We start from the raw sequence: 20,271 nt of genomic DNA, 5'->3' as shown, positions 1-20,271 counted from the left end.
TGTACATAAATGCAACTGATTCTAGAGTGTTGACTTTGTATCTTCTCATGACACTGAATTCATTTTTTTAGTTCTGAAAGTTTTTTGTGGAACTTTTAGAATTTCCTACATATAAGATCACATCATCTGTGAACAGAGATAAGTTTACTTCTTTCTAATTTAAATGCTTTTTAAATTTTTTTCTTGCCTAATTGCTTTGATTAGAAATTCCAGTACTTTGTTAAATAGAAGTGGTAAAAGCTGGCATCCTTGCCTTGATTCCTGATTCTGGAGGAAACAAATTTTAATCTTTCACCATTAAGTATGATTAACTGGAAATTTTTGATATATGGCTTTTATTATGTTGAAGTATTTACTTTTTATTCCTAGGGTTTTTTTTTAGTGTGTTTATCATCATAGGGTATTAAATTTTGTCAAATGCTTTTTTTTCATCAATTGGGATGATTGATATATATATATTTTCCCTTTATCCTATAACTGTGTTGTATTACATTGTTTAATTTTTGTATGTGAAACATCCTTTTTAGGAATAAATTCTTCTTGGTCATGGTTTACAAACCTTTTAATATGCCACTGAATTTGGATTCTAGTACGTTATTGAGGATTTCTGTATCACTGTTCATAAAGGATACTGATTTTCTTTCTTTCTATCTTTCTTTCTCTTTTTGTAGTGTTTTATCTCAATCCAGTATCATGTTAATGCTGGCTTCATAGAATGAGTTAGGAAGTGTTTTTTCCTCTTCATTTTTCTTTAAGGAATTTTTGAGAAAAAATTGTATTAGTTTGTCTTTTTCTTTTTGTTTAAGATTTATGTATGTGAGAAAGAGGAGTGGGGGAGGCACAGAGGAGAGAGAAAATCCTGGAGTAGGCTTCATGCTGAGCTATGACCCTGATGCAGGGCTCAATCCCAGAACCCTAAGAGCATGACTTGAGCCAAATCAAGAGTTGGACACTACCAGCTGAGGCACCCAGGCATCCTGGTATTAGTTTTTCTTTAAATGTTTGATGAGAATTCATCAGAAGCTATTAAGTCCAAGGTTTTTCTTTGTCAGGAGATTTTTGAATACAGCTTCAATCTTTGTATTAGTTATAGGTCTATTCAGATTTTCTGTTACTTTATAATTTAGTCTTTGTGTAGCTAGGTTTTGTGTAACTAGAAATTTGTTCTTTTCATCTAGGTTATCCAATTGATCAGCATACAATTGTTCATGGTAGTCTCATAATCCTTTTTAGTTATGTAGCATTTGTAGAAATGTTTCCAGTTAATTTCTGGTTTTAGTAATTTTAGGTTTTTTGTTTGTTTGTTTGTTTGTTTGGTCTTAGCTTATGTAGCTGATGTTTTTTTAAACCTGATCTTTTTTTGAAGAATCAACTTTTGGTATCATTGATTATCTTCATTATTTTTCTATTTTCTATTTCATTTTTATCTGTCTTAATTGTTCTTATTTTCTTAACTCTGCTGACTTGGAGTTTAGTCATTTCTTTTTCTAATTCTTTGAGTTGTAAAGTTAAGGTGCTGATTTGAGATGTTGCTTGTTTCTTTTTTCTTTTTTTTTTTTTAAAGATTTTATTTATTTGACAGAGAGACAGAAATCACAAGTAGGCAGAGAGGCAGGCAGAGAGAGAGAGAGGGGGAAGCAGGCTCCCCGAGGAGCAGAGAGCCCGACCTGGGGCTCGATCCCAGGACCCTGGGATCATGACCTGAGCTGAAGGCAGAGGCTTTAACCCACTGAGCCACCCAGGCACCCCAAGATGTTGCTTGTTTTTTTTTTTTTTAAGTTTTTAATTTGTATTTTTGATTAATAATAAAGTTGTATATTTTTTCATACTTGTTTTTTAATGTAAGCATTTGGAGATATGAATTCCTCCTGAGCCCCATTTTTGCTGTGGCCCATTAGTTTTTTATACATGATGTTTTCATTTTTATTCATCTCTAAGTGTTTTCTAACTACGCTTGTGATTTCTTCTCTAACTCGTTGGTTTATTTAAGTATGCAATGTTTAATTTTCATTATTTTGTGATTTTTTAAAATTTCCCTTCTATTAATGATTTCTAACATCCTACTGCTAAGGTTAGAAAAGTTATTTTATATATAACTTTTAAAGTCTGTTGAGATTTAATTTGTGGCCTAATATATGGTCTATCTTGGAAAATATCCTATTTGAAGTTAAGAATAATCTAGTTGTTTGGACAGTATTCTAAATTTAGTTGGTTTATTTTGTTGCTTAAGTCCTCTGTTTCCTTTCTTATCTTCTAATTTATCTGTCCATTATTGTGAGTGGAGTATTGAAGACTCCAAATATTATTGTTGAGTTAATTCTCTGTTCATTTCTGTCAGTTTTTCCTTCATATGTATTTTGATGGTCTATCAGTAACATGTGTTAGTTTATAATTGTTATATCTTCTTCCTGTATTGAAACTTCTATCAATGTAATTTCCATTTTGTCTGCTCAGATGCTTTTTGATTTAAAGTGTCTGTTTTCTCTGATATTAGTATAATCAGCCTTGGTCTCTTCTGGTTACTATTGGACAATCTTTTTCCATCCTTGTACATTCAATCTATTTGTCTTTGGATCTAAGATGCGTATAGTTGGATAATATGATTCTAGTCATTCTGCCAATCTCTGTCTTTTGTTTGGAGAGTTTAATCCGTTTACATTTAAAGTAATTACCAATAAGGGGAGGACTTCTGTCATTCTGCTACTTGTTTCCTTTATGCTTTACAGATTTATTTTTGTCCTTTATTTTCTACATTACTGTCTTCTTTTGTATTTAGTCAGATTTTTTGTGGTGAAATGTTTAAATTCCCATCTCATTTGTTTTTGTGCCTATCCTATAGCTATTTTCTTTTTGGTTACCATGGGAACTTCATTTAACATCCTAAAGTTATAATACTTTAATTTGAATTTATAATAGCTTAGCTTCAGTAATATACAAAAACTCTGCTCTTTTATAACTTCATCCTCATCCTTTTTGGTTGTTGGTATCAAAAATTACATCTTTATGCATTACATGCCTAAGAACATGAACCAATAATTCTTTTAAATGTGTTAATATCTTAAATACTGTAGAAAGAAAAATTTGGAGTTACAAACTAAAGTTATGATAATATTAGTTTTAGAATTTTCTTCAATGTAATCTCTAAAGTCATGTAGGAAACCACAAGTACAGTTGCAAATCATTGTTCCAGTAGTACCAGCTTTTGTAGTTGTCAGTGTAATGGCCTTTATTGAGATCTCTATTTCTTCATATGACCCTGAGACATTGTCTAGTGTCCTTTTATTTTACACTGCAAGACTCCTTTTGAGCTTTCTTGCAGAGTAACAAAGTACTCATTTTTTGTTTGTCCAGAATGTCTAAATTTATTCCTCATTTTTGACAAATAGTTTTGTCAAACATAGCGCAGTTATTCTTTAGCACTTTGCATAAACCATTCCTCTGCCTTTTGTTATTGCCTAATGTTACTGCCTAATGTTATTGAGGATGCCATATATATAATGAGTTACTTCTCTCTCGCTGCTTTCAAGATTCTCTCTTGAGCTTCAGCTTTTGAAAATTTGATTATAATATATCTTGGTGTTGGACTTTTTGAGTTCTGCTCCTGTGAAATTCATTGAACTTCTTGGATGTTTACATTTCTGGCTGAACTTTTCAGGCATTATTTCTTCAATTATTCTCTTTGTTTCTTTCTCACACTCTTCTTGTGAGACTCCCACAGTATGATTATGACTCATTTAATCATGTCCCACTGGTCCTTTAGGCTCTGCTCATTTTCCTTCAGTCTTCCTCGTCTTTTTTTTTTTTTTTTTTCCTTTCTGTTTAGATTCAAGAGTTTTCACTGTCCTATCTTTAGGTTCATTGGTTCTTTCTTCTGCTCACTCAGATTTACCTGTGAAACCTCCTAATAAATTTTCCATTTTAATTATTGTACTTTTAAGCTCTATAATTTCTTTTTGAATTCTTTTTAGATTCCTTCTCTTTATTTTAGCCATACTTTTTTTTTAATTGTTGTTTTGTTTGTTTGTTTGTTTTCTTTGTCCACATCTTCTTTTAGTTTTTTGATCATCTTAAGATGGTTGTTCCAAGTCTTTTTTCTAAATACCTACCATGAGATATTTTTCAGGGAAGGTTTCTGTTGATTAAAACATTTTTCCTTCAATGGACCATAATTTCCTGTTTCTTTGCATGCCTTGTGATATTTGTGTTAACAACTGGACATTTGAATTTAATAATATGATGATAACTCTGGAAATTAGTTCTCCCCCTTCCCCCGCATTAACTCTTGTTATTCTTGTTTATTTTTCTTTTTAAATTATTGTTGTTGTAGGCAATGTCTTTGCCAAGGATTAGACTCATGTTAACTTAAGGTCTTCTTAGGGTACTAGTTCTTTAAATCCTTAGGAAGTCACTTTTGCCAGAGGAGGTAGGGCATGCAACCGTGAGGAAAGGTACAACAACAATGGCTGCCCATCTTCTTGTCTGCATCTCTGTGATCAAAAGCTGCAATCAAAATCAGAGCAAGAGGGTGCCTGCGTGGCTCAGCTGGTTAAGCAACTGCCTTCAGCTCAGGTCATGATCCTGGAGTTCTGGGATCCAGTCCCGCATCAGGCTCCCTGTTTAGCAGGAAGTCTGATTCTCCCTCTGACCCTCTCCCCTTTCATGCTCTCTCTCTCACTCTCTCTCTCAAATAAATAAATAAAATCTTAAAAAAAAAAAATCAGAGCAAGACCCCTGGTATTTGGAAGAGAGTGTCCTTTTTTATCCCCCTGACTCCTACATGCTGAGTGCAGGCTGCTGCAAGAATGTTTGTGCATCTGCCTTCTACTTGGCTGGGGTGGGAATGGGAAGCTGCTACTAGCTAACAGCTGAAATTGACCAAAATTTACCACAATTTGCAATCTATATCCTCCCCTAGAAGTTGCGAGCCTTTAATAAACTCTAAGTTTCCAGAATATTTACATCAGGCAGGCAGATTCTGCCAGTACAATTTTTGTTTGGGGGAAAAAAAGATTCTTGGTGCTTCCTCCTCCACTTCCTTCCTAGAATCCTCCCTTTCCATTTATAATTCTTCATGTTCACTGACACTTTAATTTATAGACATTCATTCTTTCAACTTTAAAATACAAGATTCAGATGACTATTTTAAAAGCTTTCATTAGGGAGTCCAGTGGAATTGTTCAGATGAACATCTTCCGTTTATATGAAATGTTTGTAAATAAGTGAATTACACATGTGAATATTTGGTCATATAATTATCTGCCTCATAATTTAAATTCTCCAAAAAAATTCAAAATTCTCTAAGTCAAATAATTTGATACCTTCAAAACTAGCTGTATAGAAATATATTTTCATAAAATACTAAAAATATTTACACATAATTTTTTGTCACAAATTGTTTTGGTATATGATATCTGTAAAATATGAATGGCAAGCATTCACAATAATTTACCTGAAACACTTAAAGTTTGATGGAAAATGGAATACATATGTATTAAACAAGATAAAGAAAGGATCATACATAATCCAAAATATCTGGATAAAGTAGAATGTTTCTGTGTTCTGAGATTCATTGAAAAATATCAAGCAACTGATGGGAACTGGTAGAGATGTCTGAATTAACTACAGAAAAGCATACTTTTTTTAAGGTGAAATTTTAAGTGCCATTATGAGTTTTAAAAAATAGTATATAACTTCCTTTAAATTAGAGAAAGAAAACTTTTAAAAAGTAACTAGGGGGAAAAACTGCCCAAGTTGCACTTTGTTCTGAATCTTATATTTTAAGGGAATCTCTAAGCTGTCTGTATTGTTTGGTGTGTTGAGATAATAGAGAACATAAATAATAGAGCAAAACCAGCTCACTCCTCATTATTTGGAAAAATGGCTAAGGATATATGGCCTTGGGCGGGATATATGAAATAATCTGTTTGATTTGTTTTAAAAATAAGTAAGACAGAAAAAATTGGCTAAAATGTATAATAAACAGAACCATCTGGGAAATGTCTCTCTTGTGCAGTGAGAGGGCTCAGAATCAGAATTCAGTGATCAGATAGTCTGAGCCTACTTTGCTTTGAATCTCTCATCATTGCATTTCTGCTTTTATTATAACGTGCTCCTGTGAACTAAAGAAAAAAAAAATCGGAGTTGTATTTATCTTACGGTGCTAGGAATTTATGAAGATTATCAACATACATTTATATTGTGCTTTCTGATGACAATCCAGAAACACATAAGTAGACTATTCTAAAAGATTGTGTTCTCTGATAGCTTAAATTAAATCTTAAAAGTCATAGGCAGTATTACCATTTTTGTTAGCTTATCATTTTTAGTTTTATATGTAATTAATGTCTTTGGGAAAAGAATACATCTTTCTACATTTAGGTTTATGAGGATTTTTTTTTTAATTCCTTTCTGTACTCTGGTTTTCTAGGCTATGATACAGCTTTGAGAAGATGAAAAGATTTAACTCTAAGACAGAATCTTGTTTAAATCTAAGCTTTGCTACTTAGTGGTTGGTTGATCTTTCTGAGCTGCCTTTTATTTATAAAATGTAGAATGCAACCAAACTGTACTAGTCTATGAAATGAAATACCATCAAATGAGATTTGAGTTATGGATTTTTTTTCCCACTAGCAAAAAGTTTTTCTTGAAGAAATAAAATGTGCTTTAAGTGTTCAGCAATACAAGAGTGAGGTCAATAAGTGATAAAGGATACCAGCTATAGATTTAACAGTGTCCACTTTGGGTCAGTTTCTTTGAAAGTGATGTTTTATTTAGCATATTTTTAAAAATAACTATTTAAAAACTCTTTATTGAATTCTTACTTCCCATTCAAAATGTGTAGGCTCTGTGAGGGATGGAGACTCTCTTTCACTCTCTCTCTGTCTCTCTCCATATGTGTGTGTGTGTGTGTGTGTGTGTGTGTGCAAGCGCATATGTTTTCTGCTCACCTGATTCTTACAATAAAACGTTTCCAAACGATAAAACAATAAAAGCTTCCAAATACAAAAGTAGGGAGCATAATCAGTAACAGAAAAAAAAATGTATGTTATTAGGAGGTTATATTTAAGGTTTATAAAAAGCTTAAAAGTTTCTATAGGCACGGTGTGGGGGGTCATGGCATTTAATTACAAAAGCTTAACTTAAGCTCACAACCCCTGCCAAAAAACCTAAATAAAACGGAAAGCTACAAAAAGCTTGTAGCATTAAAAGTTTTGTGAGCACAGACATTTTGAGAAATTAGTCTATTTAGAAGTGAAAAATAATACTCTGTTTACATTTAATCATCAAGAGAGTTCGTATTTTACAAAAACTTATTGTTTTAGACTATAGAATGAGATGTTTGATAATTACAGATCTATCATATTTTATGTACTAAGTGGATCCGGAGAACAAATATCATTTGAACTTTTCTTGGATGAATAATTTTATATGCTAAGAAATAGATTTGAAGTGAAAGAAGTATGAATTGTTTGCGGAAAAAAATTCTTTGATGAAACTGTTCTGTTTTTAAATCAAGGTTTTTATCTAGAGTATATACTTCAAAAGGATGCCATTTGATTTCAAAAGACAGTATGCACTTCTTGTGTAAAATCTCGTGTCAGTTCAAACTCACTTGTTAAATTGTCTATTTTTATGCTTTATACTCATGATGAAAAAGAACACAAAAGCAGTACAATAAGGAAAAATAATTTTGAATTTCAGAAGTGATGAGCCGTGGTCTTAAAATATGCCATCAACATACTCTTGAGTAAAAGCCCCACACAAACCACATAATTATTTGATTAATTTTTCTTCCTGCTTTTCATCAACACATATCAATATAGATCATCTATTACACAGAATCAATTCTTAAGTGTTGTATATCTTAAAATATATATCCGTGCAAGTTATAAATTATGATTCATAGAAGTTTTTAGTCATTCTTGAAAAGATGAGAGTATATCGTTTTTCAACTAATGGAATCTTGAAACACAATATAATCTGTACAAAAATGCATATTCTACTTTTCAAAAGGAAATAAAAATCTAGCTGAACTGAGGTGATTGTTTACATAAACTTCTTAAAATTTAAAGACAGTGCACTGGCATAGTCCCTCAAGTCTTTCATATGTATGTGGGGAATAACTGAAGTGAAAGTACAAAAAAACAGTCTACATTATGGATAAAATACACTTTTCTTTAAACCTGTCGCAAACTCCTGCAGAAGACAGTCTGATTATTCTCCAGGAGAAGAAGAAGGAGGAGGAGGAGGAGGAGGAGGAGAAGAAAAAGAAGTAAGAAGAAGGAAGGAGGGGAAGGAGAAGAAAGTACTCCTGGGTGGCTCAGTCCGATAAGCATCTGCCTTCAGCTCAGGTCCTGATCCCAGAGTCCTGGGATGATTCTTGCCCAGGGCTCCTTGCTCAGCAGGGGGCCTGCTTCTTCCTCTCCCTGCCCCTCCCCCTCTTTGTGCTCCTGCTTGAGCTCTCTCACTGACAAATAAAATCTTAAAAGAAGAAGAAGAGAAAAAAGAAAAAGAAAAAGGAGGGGGGGAGGAGGAAGAAGAAAAAGAAGAAAAAGAAATAAAAGGGGTTTTTGGCTTATTTTCATTGCTAGGGAACAAAAGCTGAATCTTGGGTGAGAACCTTCGGGGATTTTATTATATTTACAGATTTATCTGAGGAGATCAGCAGTAAGTGTAATCCATCCTAGCTAAGCTTTGTGATTTCTTGTCTCAAGGTTCCTGACAGCCTGAATAAGTGGCCTTTCAGGTGGCCTTTCTACCTCCGGGAGTCCTTACCTGCTTACACTGAGGGCTAGAAAACCCCATGGAGAGGCCTGAGGTTTAAGAGAGCCAAAAGAGCATGGCTCAGTTCCATCTCACTTTAGAACTTTGCTCAGCCTAATGAGTTTGCAAATATGTAATTTATTTTGCTCGAAGAGTCATAAATAGTCTGTAGCCTCTGCTTCTCTTGACAGCTAAAGGGATGGTATTTACAATATGTAATCTGAACAAACTAAAACTTACTTTATTAACTCCCTTTAATGAACTCTGATTCCCCTCTTAAAGGGAAAATGAAACTTTAGATTTTTCTCTCTAGCAATACCATCTCCATACTTGGAAAAATAATGTAAAAACGTTTCTGTTTTCCTTCATTTGCCAGTTTCAATGTCATTAGTTTTATGCATTTCAATATTTGCTAGACTTTTGCATTTACAGTTAGATGACAAAATAGTTGTTTATGGAACTTGATTATATTTAAAATCAGGCAGAAACATTAAATTAATGAAGAAAACCAGATTCTTTGCAGAACCTATACCTGTTGCCATGTCACAGAAAAATTCATGGTGGTTTATAATTTTCAGAAGAATTGCATTATGATTTCCAAATCATGCTAACTGAATATAACTGTAAAATAATTTATGCCATTTGTCCTTAAAGAACTTGTAGTAGTTTGTAATCTAGATCTACTCTCACCTAATTTTTGAGTTGGATTCTAACAAATTATAGGGAAAGAACCGATCCCACACCTCAGTTTGTGATTCTTTTGTTCTATTGTATGCGCACATTTGGGGAAAGAAAGCCTTCCATTAACTAACTTCATAATTTGAGGTATGAGTCTTTTATAAAGTACGCGGCCTTTCATATTTCAAGTGGTAGTTTGCTTTCAGGCTCTACCTTGGGTGTTCAAAAACCCTGTGTTTGGTAATATGCCAAGAAATTGTGGATGATTTAACGTATGTATCGTCTCATTTAAGAAAGGCAAGTCAAATTACAGATCCGGGCTTTGCCTCCCCTGACTCTTTTCCTTTCCCTCTCTTTAAATGGGTCCCAATTTATGGAGCGCTTTCTGTTTCATACAATAATCTTTATGTTCACACAATGTTAATAAGCCTTATAATAAGGGTTATTGTAGCAAAACCCTTACAGTCAGAACTCAAAAGCAGACTGACTTCTTCTTGTGTATAAACTTTGTAAAACTTGCTGCAATAGGTTTACTTTAATGCCTCTCCCCTGTAATTTTGCCTCCACAAGGCCCCCTCATCCACATTACCGTTGGCTGTTGTAGCCCAGGGCTGTAATAACAATTCAGGCAGTAAGTCACCTCTTTGCCTCTCTTCTCTGCAAACGCTCTGGCTCTGCTGTGAAACTCAAGTCAGCAGAGGGGAGAGTCTTGATACGGAGAACAGAAGAATATGAGGAAACTTGGAGAAACGTGATTTTCTGATTTGCTTATAATGTAATTAAAGAAATGAGTTTCTCCCTGGCAGAGACAGAGGGACAACTCAACACTCCTCACAAGTCCTGTGAAATGACAGAGGAGAAAGAATGCCGACTAACCATTTAAGTCAGGAAAAGCTTTTACTAGAAACATTCAGATAATCCAAGTAAAATGTGGAAGGTTTTTCTAGGGGGAGGTGGGGGTTGTTTTAATTATTTAATCTAATAATCTCCATTTTTCTTTTTCGATATGCTCTGATAGTTTGCTAGTTCTATTATCCATAACCTAAAAAGAGGAACCGTCTGATCTCCACACTTTTGATTTCCAGATGATTTTATTTACAAATAAAGTCACGTGATTTGAATTCTACTGATTTTCTTGCTGAGTTGTATCAAGGCACACAAATGAACAGAAACATTACCAATTGTTCTAACCTACATGGCTGAGTTACAGTGTATCAATGATCTTAAAATGATGGTAGCAGTTGCATCTTTACGTCATAGAAATATGGGGAGGCACATAGAACATAGCAAAGTTGTCTGCAGCAGGAAAGTCGTCTATAGCAATCTCTCCTGTATCTGTGCAAATGTTGATATTTATAAATAAGTACCCAAATACAGAATATTTTGCCATTAAAAAGAGTCAAAGATGAACAATTTTTGGGCTATCTGTTATTATTTTGCATTACTTCAGTCTCCATATAATATCCTCATGTGCATAGATCATTGATGCGTGGTGATGATTATTTTATGGAGCACAAATTATTTTATCTATACCTACTTTCAATTTATTTTTCTACTTGTGTTTCTGTGACGCTTAATAAAAGTGTCTTCGTTGATGAGCTGGGAGACTCACTCAGTCCTGAGACAGTAGGATCTCAGTCGGTGGTGGAATTAGGCTCAGAACCAAATGACTTCCTTCATGACTTTAAAGCATGCATCACAACAGTGTCTTCTTGCAAAGTTTTTGTAGTCAGACTAATACTTGCATGAGTCTACTATGTCCCCATGCTATATCAAGTCATTCTCCATTAGGGTAAAGGCAGGGGCAGTCAAACACCGACTGCTTCATGACGTCACATTCAACATTCACTGGTGCGTGACGATATTGACTGTTCAAAGGGGTAAACATTTTTATTACAAGCCCTGATGAACAAACACACTTTTATAAAGCTTTAAAAATCTCTGCAGAACAGTAAGCTTAGTTCACACTGGCTTTAAATTTGTTTTATTTATTTATGGCAAAATTGATAAGATAGGATGACTTTTAAACTTTTGCATTCCTTGTTATACTGACCTTGAACAGAAACTTTCTTTCAAAGACAGTAGGATTTCAACTTCTCAGCATTTTAGCTTTCAAAGTTTTCATTGGATTCCCTCCTCTTTTCCCTTAATCTGTATGATCTAATGCACTAACCTCTCAATTGTAGCTATTTATTTTTCTTGGATTGATATTACATATATAGATTGATTCCAGGTCACCAACCAACTGGATGTGGGTTTCCTGAAAAAGCTTACAGGTTGTTAGCTTGGCAGCAACACTTGGATTAAGCCTTCATATTCCCATTTATTTTAGTAGTTTCTAATCAGTTGGATATCCTTGCTCATCAGACTTTCCCACATGGCCTCCCTTAACTTTGACATCAGGTATTATAATCTGAAGCTTTGTCAAAGCAATGCACTCTCAAAAGCAAGGTCAGTTTTCTTACAAGGTAGAGAAACGGAGAGGTACAGATGTCAATTTTGCCAACTGGAAATATATCCTTTCTGCTGGCTTTAGAACATCTGCACTGTATTAAATAAAGTCTGTTTGATATCTGGGATCTTTTTTGCCATTAATAATGATCTGATATATATGACAAAATATATCAGATACATGTAAAAAATATATATATAATTTTTATGTATTTTAACTTCTGCATTTTAAACAAAGAAAATATCTTTACTATTAATTCATTTTTTCTTTTCTGTAGTTGAGTAATTAATTCAATGAAATTAAGCAATTATAAGAAAAAGCTAAAGAGATGTCATGATAATGAATATTAGGGAGAGTGTGAAACAAAAGGAAGTATCAAAACAAATTCATTAAGTATATTCATACCATGTGGAATGAAAAAATGTTATCTAAAGAATCTATATTATAATGCAATTAGTTTTAAGAAATATGTTAATAAATCATAATTTTATTAATGTATACCATCATCAGTCATGGGTCATATAAAACCATGTCTCTGCAAATCTGATCTTGGTTACCTTGATTTAAACTTTTATTTTATGACTGATTATATCGTGTATTAGGAATTGATCATTTTATTTGGAGTGATTATATAAGCCATACATAATTTCTTTCTGACTATCTGTTAAGGCTTTACCACTTCCACTAGTAAATTTGTGTGCTATTTAGCAAAAGCAGTAAGGTTGGAGGAATCTATGGAATTTTGTTGACTTCCTCAGAGGAATTTATAAAGATGGGGTATTTTAAAGCTACCATTACACCCAAAATTCTTTGGTAAATTGAAGAAGTTGGCATGACCTAGGAGATATTTCTAATCACCTTCACATCCCTGTACTTTTTCAGATGCTCTCTTCTTAGTGTCATATTGAATCCAGGTCTGATGGGAAGTATAGAATTAAAAAGAAATTCAGAGAAAAAATAGAGGAGGTGACAACCTTCAAACCAGCATTAAAACAATTTGATTTGGTTTAAGATTATCACATAAATTATCTATTTTGGTTATGGAGTCAGCTTTATGACACTTTTCTACCATGAGTGGAATACCCCATACCCAAGACCAGAGTTCTGTGTGTTTAATTCCATATCTCCATGAAGTTCCATAGAAGTAGTGTATTTAAAGTAGATAAAATATTTGGGATGCATATAATAAAGATATTTTGTTTAGATTATTCTTATTTATTGAATATAGTGTGAATGCATCATGAAAGAAGCTATTACATTTCTTCTTTGGTAATAACTGCATGGAGTCTGCAGGCTAAAATCAAGGTGAAGAAGGGCAGTGTTCACAAATCATCCTCTTAAAAATATTTTCTATTTTTCAGGTGTTTTCTGGAAAGATTTACATTGAAATTATTCACTCAACTTTGTAATAGGTTGGTTTCTTTACTTATTAAAATATATTAACCATAGATATATATAATATGGTTTTTTTCATCTTCTAGCAATGGTTGTTTTGAGCAACCTGGAACCAAATACAACTTATGAAATCAGGGTTGCAGCAGTAAATGGAAAAGGGCAAGGAGACTACAGCAAAATAGAAATTTTCCAGACATTACCAGTCCGTAAGTAATCATCTCTTTTTTGCTCTTTGTTGCCATTCTCTTCACTGCAAACTTAAGACATCTTAAAATTCAGGGATGTGTTTCAACACTTTGGGGAAGTGAATTACATCTTTGTTGAAGTGGTTTCTGAAATTGGTGGCATCTAAGTCTTATAAAAATAACTTTGCTCTGAATGAGGAAAAAAAAAAAGTGCACACATAATAAATACAGTAAAACTGCCCTCAGGAAGTTGTCCTCATCAGGAAGGTGTCCTATTTATTAATAGTCCGATTAATTGGATTATCGTGCTCAGACCATAGTCTGTGAGAAAGTAAAAATAGTGACTATGTAACATGTCCAATATTTCATTATTTTGATGAGACATGACTATTGCCTTTATCCCATAAATTCTGTAGGCCCAAAGTGAGAGAAAAAGGCACCACTGAATTAATCCATTTTCATGGTGACTGCAGAAGATTAACTATTGTAGCCTTGTCCCTGCTACTGTCCTCCTTTGGGGGTATTGTAAGGCTGTGGAATTACATAAAGTGAAGATAAATTTGAAAAGACTTCCATTTCCTTTATGTTGAATAATTATTTGACAATGTGAGGAATTTACCGTGACCTAACAAGCGCTATTATAAAATCTGGGCATCACCGTGCTTGTTATGTACACCTAATACAGCAAATTGGCGAGAATAAATGACCTTATCCTAATTTGTGACCTGCTCTTGGTTCTCACAGAATCTGTCAGATGTCCCCTTTTCTCCATTTCTAATGCTTTTATCTTTTTCAGTCCCTCCCTGTTTTCTCTCCAGGACAACTATTGGTTCATATTAACTCATAGCTACACTTTCAGACTAGAACGACTTTACACGAATTTAAGCAGATCTGTAACTTCTCTACTTCTAATCCTCAACACCAGCCTTCAGCTTCCGTCCACACCCCTTTTGTCCACACACACATTTGCCTGCCTGCCCTCCTCATACCGCCTTCCTCAGTGGCCTCGGTGCTCTCGGCATCAGTAGGTGGAAGTGAGGTTTGGTCAGACTGTTTTCCTTTCCCTTTTCTGTCTTGGTTCCTCTCTCCATGTCACTGCACATCAGCCCCCAAAGAGGACAAGACCAATAAGACTTTGGCTAACCTCTCCAACTTTGTCTCCTCTTCAATTAGGCACTGTCCCCTTCATTTGTTTGTAGAACACCATCCTAGGTGCTTCAAACAGAAAACCCATCTATTTCACTCTTTCTTTTTTTTTTAATCTTTTCTTTTTAACTCATAATACTTCTAATCTCTTAATGTACTGCTATTGACTTGCAGACCTCAGTCTTAGACACTGAAACTTTAAGGGCCAGGTCTAAATTTTTTTATTCTGTTTTTGTTTTGTTTTGTTTTACTTTTAATTAGAAATATGCATTTTAGCTGCTTCACAAATTTTTTAAAATATTTATGTATTTATTTATTTGACAGAGAAAAAGAGAGAAAGAATGGTGTGTGAGTGGGGGAATGGGCAGAAGGAGAGGGAAAGGGGAAGAAGACTCTGTGCTGAGCACAGAGTCCCACGTGGGACTCAATCCCATGACCCTGAGATCATGACCTGAGCCAAAATCAGGAGTCAGACGCTTAATAGACTGGACCACCCAGGCAGCCCTGTAGCTCTTTCTCAAGACTTTTTTGAGGTTTAAAATAGATGATATATGTAAAGTACTTACTTTGTCATAGCTGCCCATTATTACTTTCTTGATTATTATTTATATTATTACTTTGGCATAAACATTCCATTGTTTAACTACTAATAGAAACTATTATTTTAATCAATTCCTTTTTGATGAAATTTACATTTGTTCTGAATTTTCTTTTCAAAGGAAGTTAGCAATTGTAATGGAATCACAAATTTAGTGTATTGTAAAGGTTAAATATAGACCTAAATATTTTAAATTTATATGTTAAAACATTTGTAACAGAAAATATAGTTCCTGCTGTATAACTATTATCTCAAAATGTTGTTATCAAAATAATATGATTATAATATTATTAAATAAAGTCATACTGTATAACACAGACATTCTAAAATGTAATTTAGATATGATATTAAACTACCTGAGTATAAGATCCCTTTTATAATATTTATATTTTCCCACTGTCTCTTGTTAAGTCTTTTTAAGAAATTATTGTACTGGTTTTTATAGACATTTAATTTATTTATTGAAAATATGTTATATTGAATATGGATCATTTCATATCATAATATCTGCACACCAATTTAATTAATTTTAATTAATTTTTAATTTTAATTTGTTTCTGTATGGCTGTAATATACAAGGCTATTTTATTATATACTTGCATGTCACCATAGCCCATTGGCATATTTCTTTAACTATATGCCTTTTTCAAATAAACTACTCATTTCATATGGCTATAAACACCATGTTAAAAAAGATAACCTGCTGAAGGAAAAAACAAACAAACAAACTCAGATTCTCCAAGTTTGGAGTCATAAAATCCTCTTCATTCTATTCTGCTTAGTTTGTCTTGACATTCTTCTGAGTAGACCCATACATATTACAAGTTTCTGGAACCTTGCATAGTAAAGCATGTCTCCTGAAAGTTCCTTAGTATTACTATATTCCTATCTATAGGGAATTGAAGGAAAAAAGTGTAGAGGATGCTAGTGCATGCTGAAAAACATCACATAAGTGACACACAGCAAGAAGTTCCCTTTCCATGTTGTCAAGCAGTGATGGCACCCTTCACATAGAAAAATACATTTCACTAGATCCCTGTTCATATTAAACATATAAGCATCTTTGTTATAAAACCACCTCCATGGGATGAATCACATCAAAGGCAAATACGTTCCTGATGTTAGAGGAAAACATAACATATTGGAACGCATGTCTATTGATTAGATATCACAAAATTTCTGTATTCAAATCTGCATCTACTTTAAAAATACTCATTAAGGGGCGCCTGGGTGGCTCAGTCAGTTAAGCTTCCAACTCTTGATTTTGGCTCATGTCATGATCTCAGGGTCATGAGATTGCGCCCACATCAGGCTCTGTGCTCATGGACTCTGCTCATGGACTCTGCTGAGATTCAGTCTTTCCATCTCCCTTGCCCTGCCCCCTCCCTCAAAACAAATAAAAAAATCTTTAAAAAAAAACACCCAGTAAAGCTGATAGGTAATTGCTAAACCATTAACTTATTATCTTTCCTGGTAAGTATATATTCCACGTAGTCTGATAACAATGTTTATATTAAAACATATGTACAAAATGTTTACAGAAATTAACATGAATAAACAGGATTGCATACTATTAATAACCCAAGAAATAAATGTTTCACTTGTATAATGCAATTCTATTCTCAGAACATTTGCACATCAGTATAAATGATATTTTGGTTCTCAGGTGTCACAATTTTGTCATGACGCTGCAATATTTATGTAGATTTATGAATATTGCTGTTTCTTAGATGGGGAGAAGGGATCAGCAGTTTTATCACAACAAAAGGCAGATGGAAAAATGGTAAATTCAGGATCACATCATTTTTTTTTTTTAAACTACATGACAATGTTCTCTTTATTAGAATGAAATTTTTCCAGGTATCTGAGGTGTGGATAAAAACCAAGAATGTTGTATTGCTTATTTAGGTGAACCAAGTCCTCCAGCCATACATGGGCAGCCAAGCAGTGGAAAGAGCTTTAAACTAAGTATCACCAAACAGGATGATGGAGGGGCCCCTATTTTGGAATACATTGTCAAGTATAGAAGTGTAAGTGCCTTTTTATTATCATTTTGTATAATTTTTTCAAATTGTATTAAATTTGTATTAAATTTGAATCCATAGACATATTAGGCATGAATGTATATTAACAATGATAAATAGTACTCATAGAAATTAAACTGCTAATTGTCCATTGCTGAAATTCATCATGATAAATTGTGAAATACTTACCTTTTGCATGTGTGCATAAAATCTAAGCATTGATCATCAAAAAATGCCATGTATTCATCTTGTGATTTCTAAACTTAACATTTCAGAAATGAAAACATTTTCCTTATTTTTCTCACAAATTTAACAGGATGTTTTTGCCTTCCATTCTGCTTGATATTAGTAACTTCAAGCTAAGCCCCTCTTCTTAATTTTAGTTATTGTAATTTTAGTTATTTAGTATTGTATTGTAAGTAATTAGTTATTGTATCAAAACTATTTCATTTTTTATTCTTATGAATTATTAGATTATTAATGCCTTAAGTTAATAAGTGTTTTGATATGAATTGATATTGACATTTAGTCACTTGATTAAAACACAAATTGCCCCAAACAACATTTAACAAAGAATTGAACTTGTGGAAGAAGGATTAGTTCTTTTCAAGTTTAATTAGCACTAGCTAATATGGGATTTGGGATAGCTAAGAGCTGCCTTGGGACTTATGGATGTAGAGGTGAAGGACATCCTCTGGTTGCAGAGTGATGAAGAAAGTGACATAGTGGACTTTACGTTTGGCTGAAAATTATACCTAATGCCACTTAAAGTGGGTTCTCTGCTATGGAGTATTTGTGTCTCTTATGGAATATGTTAAAAGTGAAACACAATTCTAAATTAAACTGTGTGAAATTTATTTATTAACATTTATGATTATCCCTATAATACACTATCAATTTTACATTTATGTTTATGGGACACTTAGTAATACTTCCCAAGTTTATTATATTTTAACAAATAGTGTTTTAAGTAATCATTCCCTAATAGTCTATAAATGAAGCTGTTTTCCCATAATTTCATAATTTTCTAAATTATAATATTTTTTAAAAATTTAAACATCTAAGTTTTAAAGTTTTGTTATAAGAGGAGCCTTTTTTTTAGGAGTTTGATTTTTGAACAGCATACCTAAATAATTAATTTTAGACATCAGTCTTTAAATTTAAAATTAATAGTCCCTTTCCTGGAACCCTCTTTGTTGCAGGTTTCATTCTGGGAATGGTGAGCAGCCGGGGAGGGGTGGGGGGGTTATGACTAACTGTCTAGGAAGGTTTCATGCCTGTTCCCCAAAGTGGCCCTGAATGGCTCAGTAGTCCTACTATGAACATGATGGTTTCATGCTACTCAAATCAGGTTTCATAACTGCTCTTGTTTGATCATCTGGAAACTCTTTGGAAGGAAAGAGTCTCTAAAGATCACAGGCCTGAACAGAATCATGAACTGAACTGGAAGAACAGATTTCATTGCAGATTGTGGCCTACAATTAGATAATTTATGGCACAAAATACAGGTAGATGATAAGAATTTATATGCAACCCCAGTAAAATCCCATAGTGAACACTGAGATCCAATGAGGAGTTATAAAAATACATCTAATATATTTTCTATTAATATAATTTGTACCTAAAACTAAAAGCAATGTTTGACTTATCCTTTGAAGAGTTGGATATTGGAAATAATACCAGTGCTATGTTGAGTTCAACCAGAATCATTTATTTCTACTGATGATAGCAGTATTTATTATTCCTATTATGACTTTTATTCTTATACTAGTGGCTTTTATTAATACAACATTATTTTTGAAGAATGTATGACTTCTTCAGCTATAAAATCAGGTATCCAAAATATTTTTCTTTATGTTCTTTCATCCTTAGCACATTGACTTTTATCTTCATATAGATTATCTTTAATTTTAAGATGGTGGATTCACATCCACATTTAGAATGTGAAGAAACTAGAAAAAACAAAAAGGTAATAGGCTGTTTAAGCTGAATTTGTCTTTCTTTTCCAGCAATACAGTACACATTTTCTAAAAACTCCCACTAAGCAAAATTAAAATTGTGTCCCACTAGACAGAAATATTTCTCAAGACTAAAAAAAAAAAAAAAAAAAAAAAAGAAAGACTATAACTAAATGGAAAGTGGTTATAGTTGGGTGTTGGGTCAACTTAACAACAGGGCCTGGGTTCTGTTACAAATTGTTAAAATAATTATCTTTTTTATTAAATAGCCATCTCAGTCCTCTTGGGCTACCATAATAAAATGCCATAGTTGCTTGGCTTAAACAACAGAAACTTGTCTCAGTCTGGAGGTTGGAATTCCAAGATCAAAGTGCCAGCCAGTTTGGTTTCTTCTGTGGCCTCCCCATATGGCTTGCAGATGACTGCCTTCTTGCTGTCATGACTTTCTTTCTTCCTTCCTTTCTTTCTTTTTTTTAAAAATAAATTTAATTTTTTAATTCAACTAACATATACTATATTATTGCTTCAGTGATTCATCACAGGTAGAGGTGAGTGATTCTTTAGTCTTATATAATGTCCAGTGCTCATTATATAACATGTCTTCCTTAATGTCCATCACCCAGTTACCCCATTCCCCCACCCCCTCCAGCAACCTCTAGTTTATTGCCTATGATTGAGTCATGGCCTATTGTATGTACACATATATCCCTGATCTCTCTTTGTCTTCTTATAAAAACATCAGTCTTACTGGATTAGAATTCTACCCAAATGACCTCCTTAAAGCAGTATCTCCAAGTAAAATCACCTTGGAGTTTAGGGATTTAACATGAATTTGGGGTGGGAACACGATTCACTCCATAACAATCAGACATGAGTCCTGTGTATCTGAAAGGACCCACTATTGGCATTTTGAATAGCATAATAGTGAGCCATCCAGAAATCGACCCTCTATTACAGAATGTTTAATATCCCTGCCCTCACTCATTACACAGCCAGTTGTGCCCCCAGTCATTACTGAAGCCAAAAATGTTCCCTAGATTAGCACTGCATCTGTTCAGAGCCAATTAGATTC

The 20,271-nt window shown here is 33.5% G+C and overlaps 1 protein-coding gene across 2 annotated transcripts in view; it reads left to right on the top strand.

The window, feature by feature from the left end:
- The window catches only part of NCAM2 (neural cell adhesion molecule 2), a 524,714-nt gene that overhangs the window by 448,280 nt on the left and 56,163 nt on the right, over positions 1 to 20,271 (top strand). For both annotated transcript variants that reach the window (XM_044251090.1, XM_044251091.1), the window contains exons 13-14: positions 13,375 to 13,494; positions 17,126 to 17,247. In XM_044251090.1, the coding sequence (XP_044107025.1) occupies positions 13,375 to 13,494; positions 17,126 to 17,247 (242 nt within the window). The remainder of the gene's footprint in view (positions 1 to 13,374; positions 13,495 to 17,125; positions 17,248 to 20,271) is intronic.

Source organism: Neovison vison, chromosome 6 (genome assembly GCF_020171115.1).
Source record: "Neovison vison isolate M4711 chromosome 6, ASM_NN_V1, whole genome shotgun sequence".
NCBI classification, from domain to species: domain Eukaryota; kingdom Metazoa; phylum Chordata; class Mammalia; order Carnivora; family Mustelidae; genus Neogale; species Neogale vison.
This window is presented reverse-complemented; position numbering and strand designations above follow the sequence as displayed.